At 36.2% G+C, this 25,218-nt stretch overlaps 1 protein-coding gene across 2 annotated transcripts in view; it reads right to left on the bottom strand.

Annotated features, from left to right (window-relative positions):
- Positions 1 to 25,218, bottom strand: part of Pcsk5 (proprotein convertase subtilisin/kexin type 5) — a 410,777-nt gene that overhangs the window by 182,190 nt on the left and 203,369 nt on the right. For both annotated transcript variants that reach the window (XM_033757658.1, XM_019207714.1), the window contains exon 10: positions 10,378 to 10,481. In XM_033757658.1, coding sequence (XP_033613549.1) covers positions 10,378 to 10,481 — 104 coding nt within the window. The remainder of the gene's footprint in view (positions 1 to 10,377; positions 10,482 to 25,218) is intronic.

Genomic DNA, 25,218 nt, shown 5'->3' with positions numbered 1-25,218 from the left:
CTTTAGATTTTGGACTTGGTATGGTCCCATTCCGTTGTAACCCCTCTTTGTACCTTTTGGTAATGTCTATGTTGTACCACTGAATATTGGAAGTGTTTCACTTCCTTTTCATTTGTATAGAGGTCAGAGCTAAGAGTTTGCCTTAAAGCTCAAAGGAGACTTTAGACTTGGAATTTTCAGCAACTCTTTGGAGATGGACTAAATGCCTTTTGTATAAAGGGATGTGGATGAGTCTTTGGGGGAGTAGGAGTGGAATATTTTGGCTTGTGTCTAGTTGTTCCCCCAAAGCCTCATGCAGTCATAGGTGGGTCTTTTTCAGAAGTGGCTGAATCTAGAGTGCGTGACTGATGGTGCAATGATAGAACTAAGGGCTGCAGGATTAAGGGTATATGGCTACTAAATCAGTACAATGATTGGTTCAGCACCCTCCCAATTCTGGCAGCCTGGGCAAAGTATAAGGGATAGAAAGAGGCTTGTCTTCTCCTGTGCTTGCTTACTTTTTCTATCTTCTGCTTGTCATGAACTGGTTCTCCTCTGGAATTGCCCCTCTGCCAAGCCACTCTGTCTCGGAACCAGCTGATTATGGACTAAAACCTCCCTAAACTGAGCTAAACACACCTTCCTCCTTTAACTTGTGATTTTTGCATATTTTGTTTCAACAACGAGAGAAAGGTAAGACAATACCTTTAAGACATCTGTGTCTTCAACAGTTTTAAGAGACCTCAGAACAGAAGTGCCCGTGTAAGACCTGTGTAAATTAGAGGTGCTCATCACTATTCTTTAAGTGCACAAAGCTTGGTGTGTAGTGACCAGACTAGACTTCTGTTACCAATCTATCTTTCAGCTTGGCCCCTTTGTGCAGTTAAAAACTGGGCAACCAACTGTGGAAGCCCTGACAAACACGCACAGATTATTTCTCACATTTTTAGTTATGGCCCCCAATTCTCTAGTGATACATGTCTGGAATTAGAGAGGATTTTAGGCTAAGTTGTAAAATATTGAACTGTGGAACAAAGCTGAACACATACTGTCTGCCTTGGCTCGGAGGTTACTTCTGAGAGTAACATGAACAGACACAAGTGATTTCCAGACAAAACCATCTTAACACAGTATATTAAGAAGGCATGTACACTGGAACCTCTGGCAAGTTAAAAAAAAGCAACAGCTTCCTAAGACTATTGAGAACTCCTCGTTGGCTTCAGACCTGAGAAATAGTGTATTAACATAAAACTTGAGAGGAAGAGTCACTCTAAACCCACGATGCCTCTGTCACTGTTTGCATCCTATTCTGCAAGATGCAAACCAGAATCATATTACTTGGTTCGTATTCTTTGCAAAAATCATGTGGCAGACACAGAATGCAACTGTATGTTAGCAAGAAATTCAAGTAGCGGAAGGCAAGCGGTTTTCTGAAGGTTGTGAATTACAACAATATGCAAAAACTTCACCAAAGCTTTCTCAAAGAAAAAATTCTGGCCTGATATTTTTCAAGAAGCAATCTTATCACCATACCCTTTGCTCTGGGTATATTAAAATGCCATTTCAAAAGTATTTTTCTCTTTTTAAAATAAAGAGTCTACCAAAGATGATCATATATCCTAACTCTAACTCTCATTTAAGAGGCCAAGAGAGGACAACAAATTTTTCTATATGTCATAGTCATTAATGTCATGAGTACACAGAATTGCAAACTAAGATAAATATAAAACGATCACCGCAAGAGAATTTTCATCCATTTCCACAAGTCAGTTTGTTATAAACATGTTATTTTGTAGGACATATCTGGGGATTAATGGATCCACACTAGCAATGTAGCAGATAAAACTCTGACATTAGACTAGCAACTTGAATCAACTTGCTCGAGAAGCACTATTATCCAACTCACTTTCTTGAAATACTACAGAGACTCTCAAGTGTATTTCAAAACAACTGAGAGCTCCCAACTCTAGGATTCAAATAGCTTTGCTCTTTATTGCTTTTAAACTGCTTTCCTTATCACATCATACTTGCCTTTTTTTGCACTTCAAGCCCTCCCTGTCCCCCATCCCACTTCCTCTAAACTGGGGTTTTTACTGTAGTTACCCCTCCCCGGCTGTAATTCCTTGTCTTCCAGGAAACACACACAAAAGAGTGCATTTGTTCAAACTGACTAACAACTCAAGGCACATGCAGACAAGTTTTGGTTCCCAAACTTAGTAATCCTGAAGTTCGCAAACATCTTCTAACCTTGCTTTATATTTACTCATGCTTTTGGTTTGGGTTATACACATGGCATTGATATAATCTGTAATCATCAGCATATCATGCTTTTGTCAAAACTGTTGATCTCCCACCTACTGTGGATTGAAATCCAAGTAATAGTAAAAAACAGAAAACATGAACAAAGAGGTTAACCACTTATTCAGAATCATTAACTAAAGTCACTGACAGAATACAATGAAAACAATAACCCAAACTAGAGAAAAAAATTTATAAAGATAAACTTAGAAGTGCTACAGGAGACAAGTGACTATAAAGCAGTGACTCTAACGTTTGAAAGTGGTGATGGGGTAGTATTTCTGCACTGCACACACCATTTCCTGAGACAGACTTGTACACGTAACATTATCGATATGCTCAATTTTTACTATACACAAATGTCAACAGACTATCAACTACATACATTGTTTTAGAACAATGCATGATATACAGATAATAAAGAATTTTACCTTAGTGCTTCCTATGAGTAAATAATTGTGCTAAATCCTTTATATGATAACTATTTTCCTCCTTAGCTTTGCTGACTTCCTTTTAGCTATGATCTTCTCCTTGCTTTTCTTCGAACAAATCCTTTTTGGCTCCCTGAAATGGTCTACACCTGGGTCACCCATTTGGATTGCTTCTTCATCTCTCCGGGTTGCTTCAAATTACAGAAGTCTAATTTAAACTATATATATAAAATTTGCCCAACCAGACTTGTACGTGTGACTATTTGTATTGGTTTTACTCATAACAACCCCAAACTGGAAACTAGACAGTCATTCATGAGTAGTGGGTGCACACCTGTAATCCCAGTACTCTGTCTGGGAGGTTGAGGCAGAGGGATCACGAGTTGCAGCCCATCCTGGGCATCTTAGTGAGACTGTCTCAAAATACAAACAAAAACCAAAAGTGTAGATGTAGCTCAGTGCAGAGCCCTGGGTTCAAAGTCCAGTATCCCCCCAAATAAGTTAGTCACTAAAAAGTGAAGGAATACACAAATTAAGGTTTAGTCACACAGTGGAATACTACTTAGCAACAAAAAGGAATTGATTTGCTTCGTAACAGAAGTGTACTATAAAACACAGAGATAAAACAAAGCCAATTTCAAACAATTATACTTTTATGAAAGTTTACCAAACAGAATCTAATCTATAGCTACAGAAAGCAAGTCAGTGGTTGTCTACTATGGGATAAATAGAAAAAAAGAACTTGTTGGGGTGGCAGACATGAAGCACACCTTGATTATGTTTGTCAAAAGCGTTAAACTGTGTATGTAAAATGATGCTTCTTACTGTATAAATTTATTTCCACAAAGTCAAAGCATGTATGAAGATCATCAGGTATGTGGTTCAATTGCTTAAGCAACTGAGACTTAATTTTGGGTTGTCTGAATGATCGTACTGAGTAAGTTTTATAGAAACCTTCAAGAAGAAAATTATTGCTTGAAATTCAAAATGGTCTCTGGTAGAGAATGTGTGGGAGTGCATTCTGATAAGATTGTGTCTTGGCTTCAATCCTATAAATCTTATTTTGGAACTGAATTCAGGAGTCAATGAACAGTGGTTCACAGAAATCCATTTCATTACTTTATAGTCAGAACACACTTGCAGGTAAAAGAGCATTGTCTCCGGCTGGTTATCCTCCATGATCACTGAGTTTAGGGCTTGATAATTTTGTTTTTGTCCAAAAAACAACTGTTCCTATAAAATATCAAGATGTGGTAATATTAAGGGTGGCCCCTCTCATGATCTTGAAGTAAAAATCACTGAGCTAAGCCCCAGCCCAACAGAATTAGCGAGTCAAATTATTTCAGGCAATTCCCCAAAACAGACACTGAGTGTCTCTTAAATGTAGAAGCTTTTGCATATTATTCAAAAATAAGATTTTGGACAAAATAGCTTTTGAATGGTATATTAATTTTAAAGGGTCAATAGGAGGTTGGTTTACAGACAGCAGTCAGTTCAGTTTCCTATTGCTGGCTCCTATATTGAAGTAATTAATTACTACTTTAAAGGTTTAGTAGATTGACTCCAAAGTGGCACAGAAACATAGCAAAACAAAATGTAAGTATCACTGTGTTATTATTCATATATGATTACAGGACAAAAATGATTAAAGACACCTTAGTGATAATTTTGTCAGAAAGTCCTAAGTGCACTTTTCTAGCTCATTTAAAGTCATGTAATTAATTTTCAACTTTCAAACAACACTGTCATTCACAACATTGTACCATATCTTTATCCTTATATCAAGGGGTAGAGAATATGTATGCTTATGTATGAAATATGTATATATTATAATGTATATATATATATGTATGTATGTATGAGATATACTTAGTATTTTCCATTTTCAAGGTACTTTTATTTAACTCAGCCTTTCTTGTTATGTTTGGTAAAAGCTACACATATTCGGCTAAAATCAAGGCACAAAATCCTTGGCTTTCTCAAAGTATTCTGGGGTGGACAGGTGTGCACCACCACACCTGGCTAATGCAACTAAGCTTTTGAGATTGTGGTAAAACCACAAAATCATTCTAAACATAATTTTATTCGAGAAATAACTAAATCTGGTATTAGTGAGAATAAACAACTAGACTAACCATCATTTTCACTCTATTTGCAGGATGGATTATTATTATTATTGGTATTGTCTTCTACTTATTTATTGTTGTCTTGATGGGGATCAAACCCAGGGCCTTGTCTATTCTAAGCAAGTACTCCACTACTGAGCTGCATGCAGCCCTAGCACTGAGGATGGATTTTAGTGTGAAGCTACTGTATGTGTATTTACAATTCACAGTGATAAAAAACCACAACAAAGCATGAAATTCCAAACTCTGACAAGTCTATTGCTACCATTTGGTGAAAGAATAGAAGGGAGAGAACAAAATTTTGTTTTTTAGAAATTGTTTCAACTTTAGAAATTTTTAGAAAATGCTTTAATTTTACATATCTTGTAGGCATGAATTGAACAGTCTGATGGGTCATTCTGGATACCCAACTCTAGATTAAACAATGATTAAGCAGGGTCTGATATCATGGATTCCATATTCCCCTGCAGATGTTTAGAAAATCATCCACAAGACTAAAGGATAACGGTAAAATCCCTGAACCCTGTGCCCCAAAACTTTTTGTAGATGAACTAGAATGTAAGCTTACATATATGCAAGGATCAATAACTGAAAACAAAAGGCTGTAAGTCAGTAGGTATGAAATGAATATGAATTTGCAGAGCACAGAAAACAATCTTAAAAAAACAAGGTGGCATTTTCAAAGAGCAAATTTTATTAGATCAAATCAAATGCATTTGTTTCCCTTTATCATTCTAAGTAAGAACTGAAGTTTCTTTCTGCAAATGAGTTCAGACTAGAATGAAACATGTGATTCCAATCCCACCTCTGACACTGACCACACGAGTAACATTTGATTTTGACCTTTCATCAAGGACATGATGTAGAGATTACCAATATTGGTACATTATGTACCTTTCACAGCTACCAGTGGAGAACCCACACACTGATCAGAAAAGATGGAATATTATTTGAACAGTGAAATAATAAAATAAAATGAAACTTTACCCTTTGGAATAGGAAGACATTAGAAATCACTTTATACACTAAAAACAAAACAAAACCAAAGACAAACCACACACACAATTCAAAACAATTCAAAATATTTTGTTGTGATTCAACACACGGCATGCTTAATGGCTTCAGCAATTGTAATTCTTTTTAATAAGTGTTACAAACTCAAAGCAAGACAAGTAGGTATTAAAATATATTGGAACATCTTAAAGTTACCAGCCCTAACAGTGGAAATAAAATGATGGCAATTAAAGGAAATAAAGGTTATTAAAAGTTAAGGCCTCAGAGGCTAAGAAATTATGTTAGACTGTCAAGTGTTTTCCCCATGGTGGGTAATCAGTTAGAAATTAAAAAAAAAAAATCTAGTAGTTTAGTGGTGGTCAAAGAAAGAGTAAGTGGGGTTGAGGAGGTTTCAGCAACATGCTGGTAGAAAAAGGAGACTTACAGTCTGGGAGAGCAGTGAAATGGAAGACGTGGTAACCTCGCTCACTTAGTTGTCATTTTTTGATTTTCAATGACATATTTTTCATTCTTTCGCCTAGTAAAGATGACAGAAGGTCCTAATTTATTATCTGACATCTATTCCTGTTCCTAGATTTAAGAGAGTTTAACCGTATAGTCATATAATCCAAATACAAATACTATGATGAAAAACTAAAGCACTGATGTCCATGCATTCAATTATAAGCAAAACTCAAGTCAAAACTAGAATTTAGGGGAAGAATCAGGCTGCACAGCCCAGGCACGTGAGGGAAAGAGGGATGGTGGATTTGCAGTTTTCTCAGATTAAAGCGGGTGAGGGAAGATGATCCTAAGAAACAGCTAATGTCCTCCTGAAATGATACAAGCCACAGACTGTAAAAAACACCTGAATTAAAGCTTTTGACATGGCTGTTTGGTTCATAGATTCTACATGCCCAAAAAAGACCTGAACAAAATCCACCCGCAACTGTAGTAAGTATTCTGTCTTAGATGCCTTCTGCTGCTAGAGTTGGGTGAGTTTTAGATGGTGCGAGAAGGATCATCCACACTGTTATCTAATATTGGAAAATAGTTGGAGCGCAGAGTGAAGAATAAAATTAGCTGCTATGTAAATTTCTGTTTCTGTATGGTATGTAAATTACACCATGGCAGATCGGACTAGCAACACCGTGGTGCCCGACATTTATTCCTGTTTTCTTCATGTATTTCAACACGGGTTGGGCTCACTTTTTAAAGGAGCTCAGGATATTTACAAGACAATAAACGAAAGACAGCATTTAAGAAATTAATTAAACTAAAATTTAAAACTATGTAGGTGGCAAAAGTCTGTATCTTTATGGTATATCTTAAGGAGCAGGAGAGCAGATTAAAAAAAAAAAAGAAAACAAAGCAAAACAAAAAGCAGAAAAAGCTTTTTATAAAAGGAAGTGTAAGAGATCAAGGAAGGAAAGAAACAATCCTGACAAAAGTCCCCAACAGCTTAATGCCAAGATCATCTCTTGGCACTGCAAGTGTTGGTCAGGTGCAAAATCCTGGAATTTGGATTTCAGGATACCACATCTGTTCATCTAGCATACGACTGACGATTTCGTATTCTCATGCACAATTTCAAGTAGATTCTTTCATAGGTGCACACATTTATTCCATCTATTTTTCAAGAAACTACCTCTTGAGGAAGAGTACAGTCAAAAGGAATTGTCTTAAATTTAGCTAGAGTTACAAGGCGAGCAGGGCAAATCCATATTTAGTTTTCAGAGGTATATATTGGTATATATTATATTGTGCTTATTCTGAGAAAGTAATCTGCCGAAAAGACATTTAACTACGTTACAACAGATTATTAATATTGAAGAAGCAGCAAGACAGAATAGTCTTAGTTCAATTAAAATTGTTAAAAATCAGAACACCAGTAGCATGAGCATGCTGACTGTGGCTTGCATCTCTGAGGCCTCTTCCCTGCACACTGTTTTTGCTACGGCACCATTAACAGTGTTGCTCTGACAGCACAGGGCATGAAGAAGAAAGTTCTCTGCACCTCACCCCTCAGGATGCAACTCAGAAACAGAAGTGAGTTGACAGAGAGGCCTCCTTGGCTTTCCAAGGCCGTCCTCCTCCCCTAAGAATCTGTGCATGGGAAGCCCACAGCTGCTCCAAGAGGGAACACTCCTTCCATATCCCAGGGCCACAACACAGATGGCCGAATGCGAGTCGAGCCTGTGTACCTCTGAGGCATGAAGATGGAATCGAGAGGGCAGGTCACAAGATTTTGGCCTGTAGTCAACCACTGTTTTCTCCAGTCTGTGGAGAACTGTGTGACCACGGATTCCTGCTGAGCAAGGACTGCAAAAGTCGGTGCATTTCGTATGAAGGAAGAGCTCTTCCTGAGCTCCGGTTTCATGAACCTCTTCCAAACGTTAGCTCTTTTTATTCTTCCAGTTAATATTTCATGGTGACCTGCATTCTCTGCATCCCCAAAGCATGTGGCTTCTGCTAGCCTCCACCCTAATCACTTTTATTTGTGGGACTCTTGGGAGGGGATGGGTAATGTTTAGAGTAGGGAGGAAAATAACTTAAAAAAAATCATCTCATTATGATCATGTTTAGATGAAATACGGGGCTCTCCATCAAGAAAATTACAAAACAATTCCACTGGGAGCCCATACTGTTCAGGGTAATTCATCTATGAAAAAGTGAACTTTAATTGTTACTCTTGGCAGCTATCTAAGAGAAGTGTGGAATGTTATACTAAATATTGCCACGTGCAACAGTAAGATACTATTTCCTCCTTGCCAGAAGCAGTGTTCAGCCCCCTTCACAGTCAGGTTTGGGGTTGGTAATTTTGTCTAAATCCCCTGTTTCCCCCTCTGCAAAACCAACAGAGGCTTTCAAAAGAGTGGAGTGTTTTATTAGAACCATTTGCTCTTTTTTGATTGCCAAAAAGGAATAAGTAAAACCGAATTTATTTGGGCTAAAATTGATTCCTCAGCTCTATGGAGGTCAATGTACTTAGTCTGTCAACCTTCTACTACCAAGTTCATGTCAGCCTCGAAGCAGCCAAGGTTACATGTTGGTCCCCTATTCCCTCCACAGCCTCATGGACTTATATAAAAGAGATGAGAGCATGTGGAAGGTAGTCAAAATGAAACTTATGTCAAGAAAATTACATTCTGGATTTTCTAGAACAACACAAAATTCAAGCAATTTTGATGCGCTCGTACAACTGCAATTTGGAGACCAAGTGCCTTGATTTGAGTTTGAGACAATGGGATCACAACAAGCATTCATAACTCTTTCACTGAACACTGCTGTATTATACAGTTCCCAGGCATGGAAAAAGTGTTTGATAAGAGTCAAGAGTGGAGGAATAGTGTTCTTTTCCTAGAAATGAAGCCTTCAATGAAGATGTTAATCAAAGAACTATTTATATGGTGCTGGTTATCTCAGACGTGTACTGGCCAAGGATGGGTCTATAGTAAATTATTTGCAAATAATTTTAAAATATACATTCCATCATACATTAAGATCATATGTAAGACAGCAAACATAGATAATATTCAGCTTCCAAAATATTTAAATTGGGACAGTCAGGGTCCTTAGAATTTAAATAACTTGCCCAAGATTATTCAGCATATTACTGATGGCCTGAAGTCCAGATTCACAAGTTACAAGGAGATATTCCTTGTGCTATGGAACATTGTTTTTCATCTACAGGGAAATATAAATATATATACATATACAAATGATTGATATTATACTAGATTATATGATATTATAAAATTATATTACACTAAACTTATTTGGGAGTAAGGTTAAGTCTACAGATATGATAAAAAATAATCCTTGCTGTAATTTAACAGATTAAAATTTAGGTCATCTGCAACTTGTGTAAGTATAATAATTTTCCACACATCTGCTTCTTATAATTGTTTTTGTTTTATTACAGCATATATTATCTAAGCCAATAAACAAAATGGCTACTGTTAAAAATCAGATCACTGGAAGGAAATATAAACTGTATCAGCCTTGGGAAAAATATTCTGCATTTTTCCTATGCTGCACACAACTGCATAAGGATTGTACATTATAAAGCTTCATAAGTACTTGTAGTTTATATAAAGTAGTATCTCTTTGAAGTAAGCCTATCTGTGGAAGTTTACTCATAGAATGCATGGTTCTACAGTAAAGCCAACAATATACATCACTTACTTATAAAGCAAAGTAATCACTACAGAAGGTGAGGAAGTTTAAAATACATTTTTATAGATACCACTTATACAATCAATGACAGCAAAGAGTAAGCTGTTAGTCCCATAGGCCGGCTATTCTCAGGAATTGGCTGATCTTTTCAAAACTTGTCCTATGGTCTGGGAAGCCAAGGAAATTTGCCTTATATGTGTAGTTTTAATTTAAAAAATATCAATTGCCCTTTATTTTCTAAAAGATCAAGCTCTTCATCTGTGAGCACAAAAGTTTAAGTTGTGTGAGGGGTTCTATTTCTTGCTCTCCATTTAAAATGGGAGAAAAATAAAAATATTTTGCCTGTGACAGAATATGAAAGAAGTTCTCACCCTTAAAACCAGCAGCATTGGTTTTCCAGTCATTAGCGTTCAAATGTCCCGCACGGGAAGTCCTGACAATAACATGCTGTACGTCTCTCCAGGTCAGAAACGGACTGGGGAAAGACAAGGTAAGAATCATTGTACCAAAAAAAAAAAAAAGATGGGGGAAGCAGAGAGTCACAAGCAAATTAAAAAAGCAAAATCAAAATGGCAAAGTACTAAAAACAAAGGGTCAGAAATTTGGGTTTGGGATAACCAAATGCCAAATGCCGCTCTTGCTCTCAACATGGAGAAGTGACATTCGTCTGAGGGAGGCAGAAAATGTAACCTTGAACTGAAGAAATCATAGGGTTGAAGTCAGTGTAACTTAGTTTTTGAAGGGTGAGGGTTTCCATTTTTCTCATCAAAATGGCTGTCCTTTATGGCGTCATTGTCCTCTGTGTGGAAGTTTGCATCATTTCGGTAAGTTTACAGTAAGCTGAAGTCAAGACAGAAGGCTGCTGGAACATTCCCTGCCCCATCATATAGCTAGGCAATTGACTTGCAAAGAACTTAGCAATGTTTAATCTTCTGCATACACATATGTGTATGTGGGATATGGAAAAATCTCAAACCGAGTCCCCCACATTCAGTGCTCTTTAAGGAAGAGACCATGGTACAGACCTCAAAGTTGGACCCTATGACACAGACAGCTAGCTAGGGTGATAGTCTTACTTTTTCGTAGGGAGTCGTTATATTACATTATTGGACAGTGAGTTCTTATGGCCTTCAGCATTAAAGAGCACAAGGCCACCATGGCACCGGAGGTGCCCTCAATGGAGAACTGTAATGCTGATCATAAACATATGGAAAATGAATCCAAGAACATACATACAGACAGACTTATGTTCTGTTTCAAAGAATATGTGTGAACTACGAGGTATTTGATTCATCACATGCATGGAACTCTCATTAAGACATTAATTCAGTTTCCCCTTGAATTTTGAGATGGGACAATCTTTCACTTTACTAAGGATTATGGTAATTACCACGCAGTCTTGGCATTTTTTGTTTGTTTCTCATGCGCCACCTTTGTTTTAGAAAGAGCATTTTTTGCCAGGGTGGTTCAGAATATTTGAGGAAGAGGAAGAAATTACTGCCTGCCATAGATGCTCATGTGTGGAAACTACAGTTGCTCAGAATGAAGGGAAACTTATGTTACTGTAGCTAATTTTTAATGGCGAAGCCCACACATTGCTTTACTTTATACCACATTCTTTTATATATGTGGTTTAAAGACTAGACTCCTAAGAAGGGCCCACCGATCAGATTTTGGATCTTCAATTTCTATATAAAATTAAGCTCTCAAGGTCTTAATTTCCTCACTTAAAGCATGGATACTAATATCTATTTGTTGTGCTGATTGAATTAAGTAATGTCAATTACTTAACCTAGTGCCTGGTCCACAATATACTATTCAGAAGCAGTATTTAGCATAACATTTAGCTAAAGTAAGAGCTACAGCTTTTATTTCGTAGCTTGAACATAAAGAAAATAGGAAAATCAAAGAACTTTGAGTTCTGATATCTTTTATGTTATGCTCTCAGACTAAAAGTAAACACTTTCATTTTGAAAAGGTAGAGGCTCGGAACACAATTATTTTGTAAGGCTGCATGCATTAGCTAAAGATTTGTTCAACAAATTAAACCCAATCATATGAACTTAATAAATATGAGAACAATAAGAACAGGATTACTTTGTTTTGTTTGCATACCACCCTTGACAGGAACTTATTTTATTTTATTTCCTTCTGTTTCTGTTTTTTTGAAACAGGTCTTACTATGCAGTCCAGCCTAGCCTCAACTCACTATGTAGCTCAGGCTGGCCTTGAACATGCAGCTATCCACCTTCAGCTTCTGGGGTGCTGGGATTACAGATGTGCGCCACCATGCCCGGCAGGAACCAATTTTAAAGCTGGTATGGCATGAAACTCTCAAGAAAGGGAGAGCTCTTGTGTCACAGATTCCAGAAAAAACAAGATGTCTTGCTTCTAAAAGAAACAGCATGACTTGGTCCTTTGCTAACTAACTCTGAATTCACATGATAATTTAGTAGATTCAACACATTACTACCAGAGCAGTGAAAAAAATGAATCAAGGTGTAATTTTGACCCCTGTCTCAACACAAAGCTCTGAGGGCTGGGGATTTAGCTCAGTGATTCCACCACCAGCCTTGCAAGTGCAAGGTCCCGAGTTCTATCCCCGGTACCAAAAAACAAACAAACAAACAAACAAAAAAAAACAGTCATATCCTTTTATTTTCCCAGTATAGCTACTTGGATAAAGGGCAAAGCAACAAGAAGAAAGTTCAGTCCAAAGAGAAATTCCAGCCACTTATGGTAAAGTACAGTCCTCTCAAATGAAAATGCATGTCTTATTTTTTTCTATTGGTGAATAGCAAGACATTAAAAAGTGCACAGGGATTTGACATAGATAGCTAAACTAACTTAGTAATTTAAAAACAACAACATATAGTTAAAAACTCTAATGTTTTAAATTTCACCCTTTTGAAAAAAAGGTAAGTTTTCCACGTTACCTCTCACAGGGTAAAATTTCTTCAGAAACATCCAGAAGAGGATTCAGACCACTAGGAGAGAGACATTTTCCCTAAGAACTTTAGCACTATATATAATAATAGAACAGGGGGGCCAGGGATTTAACTCAGTGGTTCTGCCGCCAGCCTTGCAAGTGCGAGGACCTGAGTTTGATCCTGGGCAACAAAAAGAAGAAAAAAAAAGAAAGAAAGAAAAAAAGGGGACATTTGTCTTGTGGCTTAGGCAGTTGTAATGTGGTAGATTCACTAAGTCTCCTGCATTCAACTCAGCCTGAAGGAATGAGTTACTTGTTCTCATGCTGAGGTGCAAAAACAAACTAGTTCTTAGAGTGCTCGTAATTAAAAGGAAACAATCAGCTCGGGAAACTGTAGCTACACATGGAAAGGAGGTGGCTGGATGATGTTACTCTGCCATCTGACAATGCACCACTTCGGAAATGATCTAATTCAAAAATTTCTTGAATATCACCAAAAAAATAGGGAGGTAATGGGCAAACAACAGATTTGGAATTAGTGGTGTTTCTACCTGTGGGAAAATATCTAATTAGCTCAGAAAACAGATCTAGGTTAATTTTGTTAGACATTTTGTTTTAGTTAGTACCAGTATCCTGAGAAGACTTCCATTTGTGAGAAAGTCTGGATGCATCTTGCTTTTTATTTGCATGCATGCTTACAGGGATGACGCAGAGGCAAAGACGGAATCGAGCTATTAAAGATTTAGTAATGGATCTTGCTGGTGACCATATTTAGGGCAAAGCAGAGAGAAAGACTGAGCTCTCTTCTGTGGGACTGTCACACACACAACAGACCTTCTAAAACTTCCCCCTCTGTCAAATATTTTGGGCTCACACTTTACTGGCTTCAGAAGACCAAGAGCCTCCTCATTTTCAAGAACAGGAAGACTGAGCCCCAAAAGCTTTGATACAAGCAACAATCAAGAGGTCAAAAATCTAGCAGACTTGGAGAAAGAAAAGCAGTTCTTTCAAGCTGAATTTGCTGACCAGTACTCTGTAAATAAGCCACAGGGAGTTATGCCATACACCTCTTTATTTTTTCCTGGAATCATTAACACTTACCCTCCAACAATAACATATACCAAAAGAATTACATTACTAAATGCCTTCAAGACCTGGGTAGCTGTCTAGGGCCTTTCAAAGGAATGAAATGAACATGACTCTGGGGAATTCAGCATAGGCAATCTTCTGGTTAAGAAGTTGTGCAACTTTTACTAACAGTGTAATAATAATCAACACTTAGGAAGCACCTGGGGTCAGGTAATATATATTTTACGTGCAATAATGTTGTGTACTCTTGAAAGTCACACGTTGTACGCCATATTCCCATTGCTATTGCAGAGACGAAACATAGGCTTTAATTTACACATAGTCACTCCAGTGCTCTGGGGTGGTAAGTAGTAAAGCTAGAATCTAAACTGGCTGTGCTATAGAACTATACAATATCATTCACTTTGTCATGCTGTTTCCAAAATGGATCCACACAGGTGACAGGACACACACACCCCTGGCTCTTCATGTGCTCATGTTCACCCAATCTTTGTGAACGCTCTCTCTATCAAATTGGACTATCATTTACCACTGAATTCAGAATATTCTTGTGTCTTAATTTGGTTTGTGGGTTCTAAATCCCTAACTTGAGCACACTATCAAAGATAAACTGAAAAATGGATGCCAGGGAACTGATATCATTTTATAACATATTTTACATGTATAATATATGTCATAATGTTATTATTTTAGACCATTATTGTTATGAATTATTCATGTTGCCACAGTCCCACTGTAATGAGGCTCAAAGACTGGTTAAGCATTTGTTCTCTCCCTTGAATCTCAGCTAAACCCACCCTCCAGTATGTCCTAGTTCCCAGCTGCAAAAACAGAACAGTCAATAACACTATCACTACTCTATGCTTATGTTACATTCCTTATTCTGAGCAGCTCAAAGTATTTCACAGGAACAACATGAGAGTTAGAAGAGTAGCACTTTGTACAGTATTTTAGCTTCTGCATGCAACTGCTGGCACTTAAACTAAAATTGAAAAAAAAAAATTCCCTCACCAAATGTTCCCAGATAGTTCTTTGGATGTATGAGTGTTTAAAATAAATCTGTACTTGGTGGCTCTTAAAAGTAAAGACCAACTTGAAATCTCAGGTAATTGACTCATCTGAAGTTGTTAAAGAGAAAAAAAAGTTCCTTATTCCAGATCCCCAAAGGATCTGGAATCCAGGGATGACTGATGAACAGGAATAGCAGATACATGTCTTAACACTAAAGGAGAATTTATCTACAAGAGAAGGGCCTACAAATCCAGATAATAAAAACGGTCATAAAAGTGTGATTCTGTCTAACGAGATTATGAGGTATTATCCAGCTCAACGGGACAATTGCATGACCAATCAGCAGTTACCCACATATCCTACTTACTAAATGTTCAACAATAATCCAAGACAAAGCCAGCCCTCCTTTGTACAAGTGTGCAAAACAGAAATGAGAACAAGTAATCAGAAAATTAAAGTTCTTTTACTGATGCTAAAGAAATCAGTAATTATGGGAATGAATTTGTTATGAGTTGGAACAATAAAAGATGGGCAAAAACGGTTCAAGGCCTCCTGAGATTAATACAAACATTATTCTGATTGCAATCAATGCCTGCAAATGACGACTCAGGAACACAGTAGTGACCATTCAACAAAGAAAACCAATCCTTTTGATTTTGGTCAGGTAGCAAAGAACTACTTGATTGTGAGCCTCCCCTCCCAACAGAAGGACCCCTAACGGGTGCATTTATTTTGAGTTCTACACCAATCAAAAATCCCAGGTCTAAAATCAGATTATAGTATGGGAAAATAAAATTAAGAACTCCTTAGGGTTAGAAATGATCCACCCACACATGAACCAAAACAGAAAAGATGAAAGAAAATGGAAAGTTGATTCAGAGCTACTCAAGTTCCACTTTTACATCACTCTTCTGAAACCATTTTCTGAGTCTATGAATGCAATGTACACCAATGGTAAAGAAACTTGGTCTTTACACACACTTAATAGAAAATGGCATCTATTGTACAATGAAAAGTGTTATATAAACTGAAGTTTCCTCCCTACACAACCTGATTCATCATTGCAGATATTTGTTACTGCACCTAAAAGACTACAATTAAGCCTTCTGTGCAGCCCATGCGAACAAGTGGCATTTTGTTTGCATGCTCAGTAATCACTTCCTTGGAATACTATGCCTCACGTAGTATGTGCTATACCTCACAGAGTCCTCACAGAATCCACTGTGAGGAATGGCCAAGGGAACCAACCCAGAGATCGCACACATTGCAACTGGGTCATAACTGGACGCTCCGTCCATGTTCCCTGTATCTCATTTGCCCATCAGTAGCACCCTGAATACAACACTGAAAGCTATTCCACCCATAACCAGGACTCTGGGTCTGGCTGTCACTTCTGGCCCCAAACTTTAAGAGCTTTTGCAGTAGATAGCATATGACATTATGAGTGCATCTTTTTCTAAACTTATCCCTGCCAACTGTGGAAAGCTCTTGCTCCTGTCTCTTTTCTGCTCACGGTACAGACTGTACAAAGACTTGCCCAAATAAACACAATTCTGGGTTAATTGATCCTATACTGTGGGAAGATATCAGCACCCCTCTCCCCCATTATTTTGGTTTCTCATCCAAATTTGTTCTCAAAATAAAATAATACTAAATCTCTATTTAAACTATTTTATTCACTGCTCCTTAATTTTAATAATGTCTTTTAATTTGTCCAGTATCACTTTTAGCACCTTGGTATATTTCTACTTAGAGAGATAATAATGTTACTAGAAAATATCTGTCAGAAAGATGAGTTTCATCAAGCCCATGGTGTAGGTGGCAGTCTAGCCAGCTGGAGAAAGGACTGCTCGTGCCTACTTGGATGGATGGGAACAAAGTCCCTCTGTGGCTCATCTTCCCCTTTGATTGGTGGCCACTGATGTTGCGGAGGACTGGGAAATGTTTTCTTTGTCTTGACAACAGCATGCTTTATAGTATCAGATGTTAGAACTTTTGAGGATCACAAGCATATTTATTTGCTTAACCAAATTGCCAGACTGAAATGCTCTTGATGATTTTCTCTAGTATTCAGAGAATTTTCAGGGCTCCATCCTTAACAGCGAACAATTTAACCTTTGGACAGGCAACAAAAATAGCTAGTTGTACCTATTATAGTTATTTTTTGTGGTGCTGGAGACTCAACAGGCCTAGTGTTTGCTGGGCAAATTCTCCACCACTAAGCCACACCTCATTCCCCCCTGTGTTATTGCTATTATTTTAAATTACTTTATAACTATCCCCTTTCCTGTTAAACATAAAGGGTTAAAATAATGGCTTTCTACAGGCTTACTGAATGTTATTATGCCTGTGTTAGAAACACTTGGTTTAGTAAGTAAATACCCGGAAGCCTTGCTAACCAGAATCTGTGTGTTACCCAGATTGAGAAAATAGACTAACCTACTCATCTACAAATATATCCTATGGGAAACAAAATAAAATAACATAAATGTTCACTTTAGTTTATGAAGAAATATATCAAAATTAAGGGGAAGTGGGAAGGGTAGGGGAAAGGAAATAAGGGAAAATAAAAAATATGAGAAAATGAAAAAATGGAAATAAAGTATTTGTAAATAGGGAAGGGAAGAGGGGGTGAAGGGAGGGCAGGGGTAAGGGGGAAAAATGAGAACCAAGACCTGTCATGTAAAGGTACAAGATCCCAGTGATGAATGTAACTGTACTGTATCCCTAAAAAGTACCAATAAACTCAATGAGAAAAAAAATTAAAAACTAAAATGTATGCCTGTTGATAAGAGATCTAAAGGTGATTCTAAAGTAAATTACATATAGAGTTGACTTAATAATTATTTTACAAAATTCCTTTGGGGAGAAAGAAAAATGATGATAAATTAAGTCTGTTATATAAATCTATGCTATAGTATTAAAGATGGGGAAATCAGGAAATAAGCACAGAAAAGTAAACATAAATCAAATTTATATACTAAGATGTCAAAGGAGATACTTCCCCTACTGTAGTATATATTTATTTAAAAATAAAAACTAAAAGTTACAGAAGGGTCATAGATTTTCCCACAACACACACACAAAAATATTTGGATGATAAAATAAGTTGCACAGGGTATAACATTTTAGGCCAAATAAGTTGAATTTACTTGAAGACAGGTGCATCAAGATGAATGAATTCAAGCAGTAGGAAAAAAGAAATTCCTGGGAACCATAGCAGTGTTCAGATAATTTAATCCATTTTTCTCAGAAGAATATAAAAGGCTTATTTATATAATAGCTATAGCAATATGGAAACATATGTCCTACAAAAAGGCATTAAAAAAAATAACTCATGGATCAATTTAAGAGCTTTGAAAGAAAAATTGAAGATACACTGAGCCAAAGGGAAACCTCTATAATTACACTACCACTAGTGTTGCTGATTTTGATTAAAATGTAGTACAAAACAAAACAAAACCCAAAAGTCACTAATAATTGCAAGAAAGTTTACTAAATGCTTAAAATATTTTTCTCAATTATCATTCTACGGAAGAGGAAGCCAAAACAGCATCAGTGACAGTCAAAATGACATCAAATGACTTTCAAAAAATGTGGTCAGAAATAAATTCACATCTTTAAAAAATTGTTTTAAAGTACTGATAAATGGCTCATGGTTTTAATGATGCAATTCCTAAAAGAACAAAAAAATACTCCCAAGGAAAACAAGAAAGAAATTAAATTTTTAAAAAAGCTCAGTGGAAAAAATGATCAAAAAGTTCAAGAACTGTCCCTTTGGAAAAAATAAATTTAATCAAGAAAAAAAATTTAAAAATCACCAATAATTAAAGAAACATTAAATATTAAGGCAGTTATGAAAACTAATACAAGGGGTGCTTATAATATTATCAGGTATTATGTATATAACTGGTTAATAAATTTGAAAATCTTATAATTTCTAGACATATTTCTAGAGAAGGTTTAAAGAATTAAATAATTTTTAGTTTAAAGAATTAAAATAGAAATAATGTAGCAAAGAATTATCCCTAATAAAAGTCTTGGGGCCACATGGTTTCCTTCAAACTTACAAAAAGAGTGATCTCAAAGTTCTCCAGAAAAAAAGACAAGTTACAAAGTTGCAAAATTTATTTTGAGAATTTAACATCACTTGATATCAGGAATTTACAGAGACAGATACCAGTTTCAAAGTCAACTTGGCTTTAGAAAGCTGACTCTCCTATTACTACCTGTACTACCTTTACATGAAGACTAAATGAAGTAAACCATAACGCATATTTTAGTATATGTGCTGCCGAAGAGAGAACCATAAAGCATATTTTAAAATATGTCATTTGTCCACTGTGAGTTAGTTATGCTAACTAACTCCTGTAATAAGATAATATCTGAGCCGGGCGTGGTGGTGCACACCTGTAATCCCAGCACTTGGGAGGCTGAGGTAGGAGCATCGCTGTGAGTTTGAGACCAGCCTGGGCTACATAGTGAGTTTCAGGTCAGTCTCAACTTCATAGTGAGACCCTGTCCCAAAAACAAGCAAACAAACAAACAAAGATAGTATGTGTATGCACACACTATCTTAATTCCAGTAAAAGATAATATGAACTATACATCTCAGGAAAATGAACTCAAAGACATAAGTAAAATGTGTTGAAACTCAATCAATGGCATATTAAGGGATAAAATTTAATTCATCAATACAAGCAATGGATATTAAGAAATCTATTCTAACAAATTATACAAGCAAATGTATTATGAGATACAATAAAATAGTCCTGACAGATATTGAGAAAACACTCATGTTTCATTCCTAGTGAAACCAAATTGATGAATAGGTAGGATGAAAAAGGTCTAAGAGAAAAGCAAATATCCATAAAAAAGAAACAAGGAGCATAAAGTAAAAAGAAAAGAAAAGAAAAACAACAGGTAATGAAGACCTAGGCATGGAATTGTACTATATCATTCTTGATATTTTAACATTATTTGAATGAACCCATAAAAAGAAACAAGGAGCATAAAGTAAAAAGAAAAGAAAAGAAAAACAACAGATAATGAAGACCTAGGCATGGAATTGTACTATATCATTCTTGATATTTTAACATTATTTGAATGATTACTTAATGCAATAGAAATGATATTATATCAGTTTCTGTACTTTTAGTATGCACTTTTCATATATCTAAATTCATTTAACCCTAGCAATAACCCTTTGCCTTTGGGTTATTGGCCCAACTTCAGATGAAGAAACTGAAAGTTAGGAAACCTAACTTTCCTTTGCTGCAAGTTACTCAGGCAAGAATGATAGAAGCAAGACTGAAGCAGCAGTCAGCTTGACTCCAAAACCTGAACCTACAAAGAGCAATTCGTGCTATCCTACAATAAGAACAAACATGAAAATGCTTATCACAAATGAACAAGGACCTAGGGTTAGATTATTATTATCACATGCCATGCATATATTCTAAAAAATCTAAAACATCCACCACCAAAAACACATAAATAGTCTAGGCTCCAAACTGTGGTGAGTCTCATTTCTCAGAATGCCTGCACTCTACTCTTGGGTGTATACTTTTATATTCTGCCTAATAAATGACCTTGTGCCTCTTTCTGGGAAACAACAACAACACCCAAACAAAGCAAGACAATCTGTCAAAGCATAATGTAAATTAAGGAGCTAGAGATAAGAAAAATATATAAAACAACAGCTCTGTTATACATAAGCAATAACCAGATAAAGGCATTATTCTAACAGCAAGACAAATATTTACTGTTCTAAAAAGTAAGGAGAAAAAAAAGTATGTAAATAGATTTTCTTGACTGGGAAAATCAATTCTGCAAAGAAACCACGGATTTACAGAAATAGTTACAAATTTTCCCTGGGATTGTTTTTGAAATACTACAGAATGACTGTAAATTTAATCTGGAAATTGTGTAGGAAACTTTAAATTGTGAAGTGGTTATGTAAAAACTTGACAGAATACCAAGAGAAAATGCTGAAGGAAGTCTTCACAAATGCAACAACTTAATGCAAAACAAATTGTTAGAGAAGATGTATTATTTAACACTGGGCAAATGGGATCTCAATAAAAATTCAACTTAGATCTTCACAGTAAAATAAATTCCAGTTAGTTAAACCTTAATGATGAAACATTCATGAAGAAAACACTAGATGAAAATCTCTGCTGTTAATTAATAGATTTTGAGATAGGAATGGACTTTCTAACCTAACATTTCTTAATTATGGGGAAAACATGTAGTTTGGTATACTTAAGATTTTGCTGGAAGTACCAGGAGATCATATATGATCTATTTAATTTAATTAATTTAATTAATATGACTATTTAATTCTAACTAAAGATTTCACGAAAGACACATTTTTGTGGAATAATAATTAAAAAGTGAAGAAAGAAAACTCTCCTTGTAAAAGCAGTATGAGGAAACTTGAAAGCAAATAGCAGTTAATAAAGTATTTGCAAGAACTATGGAAAAGGAATAATGCATTATTTATATACACTTAAGAAAAATATGACCATAAAAGATCATTAGGTGACATACTGGGGGTTCCTAATATTACTACTTGCTTGAGGGACTTTGAAACATATTTCTGAAATTCAATTTGAATATTCAATTTCCAACAACAGAACAGAGATAGCACCAAAAATGATATAAAATCTTTAATTCAATCTTGCTTGACTTTAGATTGGATAAAGCATTCTTTAGTTAAAAAGGTTGATTAAAAACATAATGGGAAGGGAACAATAAAATGATCAGGATCTGAAGGGAAATCAACGTACAGATTAAAGATAATAAAGTATAAAATATTTTAATAATAAATATATAATCTATATTAGTATTTGAAAGTAGCATAACACTAGGAATTATTATTACATGATTTGAGCATAAAATAGCTACTGAAATTTGAACAGAAACACTTTCATTATATACATGTCTGCCTGATTTATACAAAATTTTTACAAAGGCTACGCATTATTTCAGTGGCTATAACAAAATTTTAAAAGTAGTTCTATAGTTAATAATATTGGTGGTCATGTAATTGCTCTTTCAGGTGTCTATCAGTGTTAAATAAATATTTACTTGCTCCCAAGATGTCAGTGGGATGTTGGCAAGCAGCCGTAGGATGAAAAAAAGGCTCTTAATCACCAAGATTTCAAAGATGAGCAATTTTTTTTCAATATGTACTTGAAATATGAGAAAATGGGAATCAATGTGAAGTTGGTCATTTTTAATTTTGCCAAATAAAGACAGTCAAACAAATGCAAAGCTTTATAAAAAAGTAGCATGTAATTTCTAAATACTTGTAAAAAAAACTTTAAAATATACTCTTATTTTAAAAACACTGCATATTCTAAATCATTTGCCTGGAGAGTCTTGAACATTTACCAAATAGCATCTCAACAGGCCAGATGGTCCCTGGGAAGCCTTCCAATCTTAGGGTTCTCAGACAAACTGATAACAATTATTTTATGTTCCAGGTATGGGGTCCCATATAACAGAAGATCGAGTACCCTGAAAACTAAATGGATCTACTGCAGAAAATGAGGCTAGGAAAGTCCACTTTCAATGGCACCTAAATCCAGAGCAGAGAGTAAGGACTCAGCATGACTAATATGATCAACTCCTTCTATTCTCTCTCCAGTAAGTGTAGCAACATTCTGGGAGGTCTCTGTGAAGGTTTTCCATAGCAAAGTAACAATCAGAATCCACTTAGGGCCAGTCAGAGAACACATCTCCCTACCTTGAATTTCACTCAAAGCCTCTTCTTTCTTCTCACCTGCCCTTATTTGTATACCAAATATTTCAAATAAAATAAAGTACCCACTGAAGACAGAAAAAGAAGGTTTTAGTGTACTCTTCCTGTCTCAATGAAAACCTTGATCGTTGAAGTGATGCCAGTTTTCAACTTGTTTTTAGTCATACACAGGCATGTTTTGTAAACTGTTGCAGGAATATAAAATAAATTATTGTATATACGCTTTTTTCTTTATCATTTGGCTTTCTCATTAGACTTTCCTTCTCTATCGTTTAGCTTTATTTTAAGGTCCAGTCGTGACTGTATGCACTGCTGGATAAGCAAGGTGAAACGTGGTTAATATTGCCAAATTATAACCCAGTCAAAGCTCACAAAATCCAAGTATAAACCGGACCACCTTTATGACTCCAGGCACACGATGGCTTTGGGTCACTGTTTCTTTATTTGCTATTATACATCCTTTCCTACCCTTATCCACCTTCACCTTCCTACCATAATACATGAATGCTTTGTTTATCCGCCAGGGCAGGTACAAGGATCTCTAATCTGCATCTCTGTTAACTGGAGTGAGGGCTCTACTGCAGTCAGGCTGAAGCCCTTACATACATCTCTGGCATGGACCATGTATGCTTTACGTATAGATGTATTCTAGTTCTCAGTATAATGCCAGACATGTACTGAATTACATCAAAACCATGATGTTATAGATTTGTTATTAATTCGAAGATATATTGCAGTTTCAGAGATGTGAAGCAGAGATCTGCTTCAAAATAAATTATAATAGCATGCACAATTCAATAAACATTTCTTGAAGGAATCAATCAATATTCAGAGTTTAAACTCATTGGCTCCATATCCCACTATCTACAAATTCCTAAGTAGATAACTATGCATACTTTTGAATAACTAAAGGAAAAGTTCCTTCTGTTCACTTGTTAATTCAGAACACATATCATTGCCTACTACATGCCAAACATTGCTCTTGATGCTGGTGTTACCATAGCAGTCTACAGTTACCGTTACAGTTTAACAGTTACTGTTTACAGTCTACAGAGGTTTCTCTTTGCCATCCAGGTGATGGAATTACCTGAATGACTTTGGGGCTTTGCAATATCCATCCTTTAAACAAGATCCTAAAATGAGTCACTTGCACATTAAAGACAAGTCTTTGAAGTACAGCTTAAATCCCTCTTGTTCAGCAAAGTCTCTCTAAATCATCTCCGCTCAAAATTTTATCTCCCCTCTCAAAACTCATGGCTCTTCTAGTGCCTGGCACCCACTCGTCGTTAACTACATCTCATTACTGCTCTGACAAACAGAAAGGTAGTGTGGTAGGATGGTGAGTTCTTGTGCCCCAGTGCCTGAGTTCAACTTCCAGAACCCTCGCTTGCAGCCTGTGCGAATTGCTGGGCCTCGGTCTCTATGTGTAATAGGACATCGCCTACCTTGGAGCCCTGCTTTGAGGATTAAATGAGATTACCGACATAAGTGCTCAAGCTCAGTATTTGGCATACAGCAAGCATTCAGTGAAAGGTGACTGCCGTCTTTCCCCATCATTTTATCTTTTCTTTTTTGTACTATGCAACATCTGCATACTCATTTGCACCAACAGAAAGAGGCAACTTTTTGCACCTCTATGGAATGTTGCAGTAGCATGTTCTATGATCTCCACCGATTAGGATTGGTACTATCAGCCCTCACAGACCCAATTTCTGGAATACGCAAAGACATAAGATTGGACTTTGTCTTAGTCACATATGTGGCTCCTCAGTAAAATCCAGAATCAGCCATAGTGAAATTTTAAACTGTAAACACACAAGAATCTGTCTTCAGTCCTGCATGTTCCATTCCAGGCGTCACATTTTGTTTCACGATGACTGTACTGCTGGGAGCTTTCAACACATCAAATGCCATAATTGACTTGTTTTTGTTGAGAGGAATAAACCTTACATGTTATTGAAATGACATGCTTTTTAATCTGTCATTTATATTTCTCTTATTTATTTTTCCTTTCATATTGATGGCAAAAAGTACTAAGATTAAAACTTTTTAAAAAGAAAAAAAAAACAAATGCTGATATCAGTGAAATACTAAAACCAGATTCTAGAGTCATTAGGAATAATTATGCTCTCTGGAGTAAATAACACAAACTGTTCTAAATTTTATATGATAAAAACGTCTTAGAAGTTAAAAAAAAATATGCATCAGGACAATGTAGGCAATAAGCAACATTGTTTTGTTTTGTACTGGGGATCATGCTCAGAACCTTGCACTTGCGAGGCGGACGCAGTGCCAATGAACTAAATTAAATCCCCGGCCCCATAACCTATATTCTTTATTCTCTTTGCTTTTTTAAAACAGGTAAGCCGTCGCAGCTATTTACAGCCGGCCTGCTCTTAAAAATGAGCATTTTCT

This window comes from Fukomys damarensis, unplaced genomic scaffold, assembly GCF_012274545.1.
Source record: "Fukomys damarensis isolate Sample0158 unplaced genomic scaffold, DMR_v1.0_HiC HiC_scaffold_31, whole genome shotgun sequence".
NCBI classification, from domain to species: Eukaryota; Metazoa; Chordata; class Mammalia; order Rodentia; family Bathyergidae; genus Fukomys; species Fukomys damarensis.
This window is presented reverse-complemented; position numbering and strand designations above follow the sequence as displayed.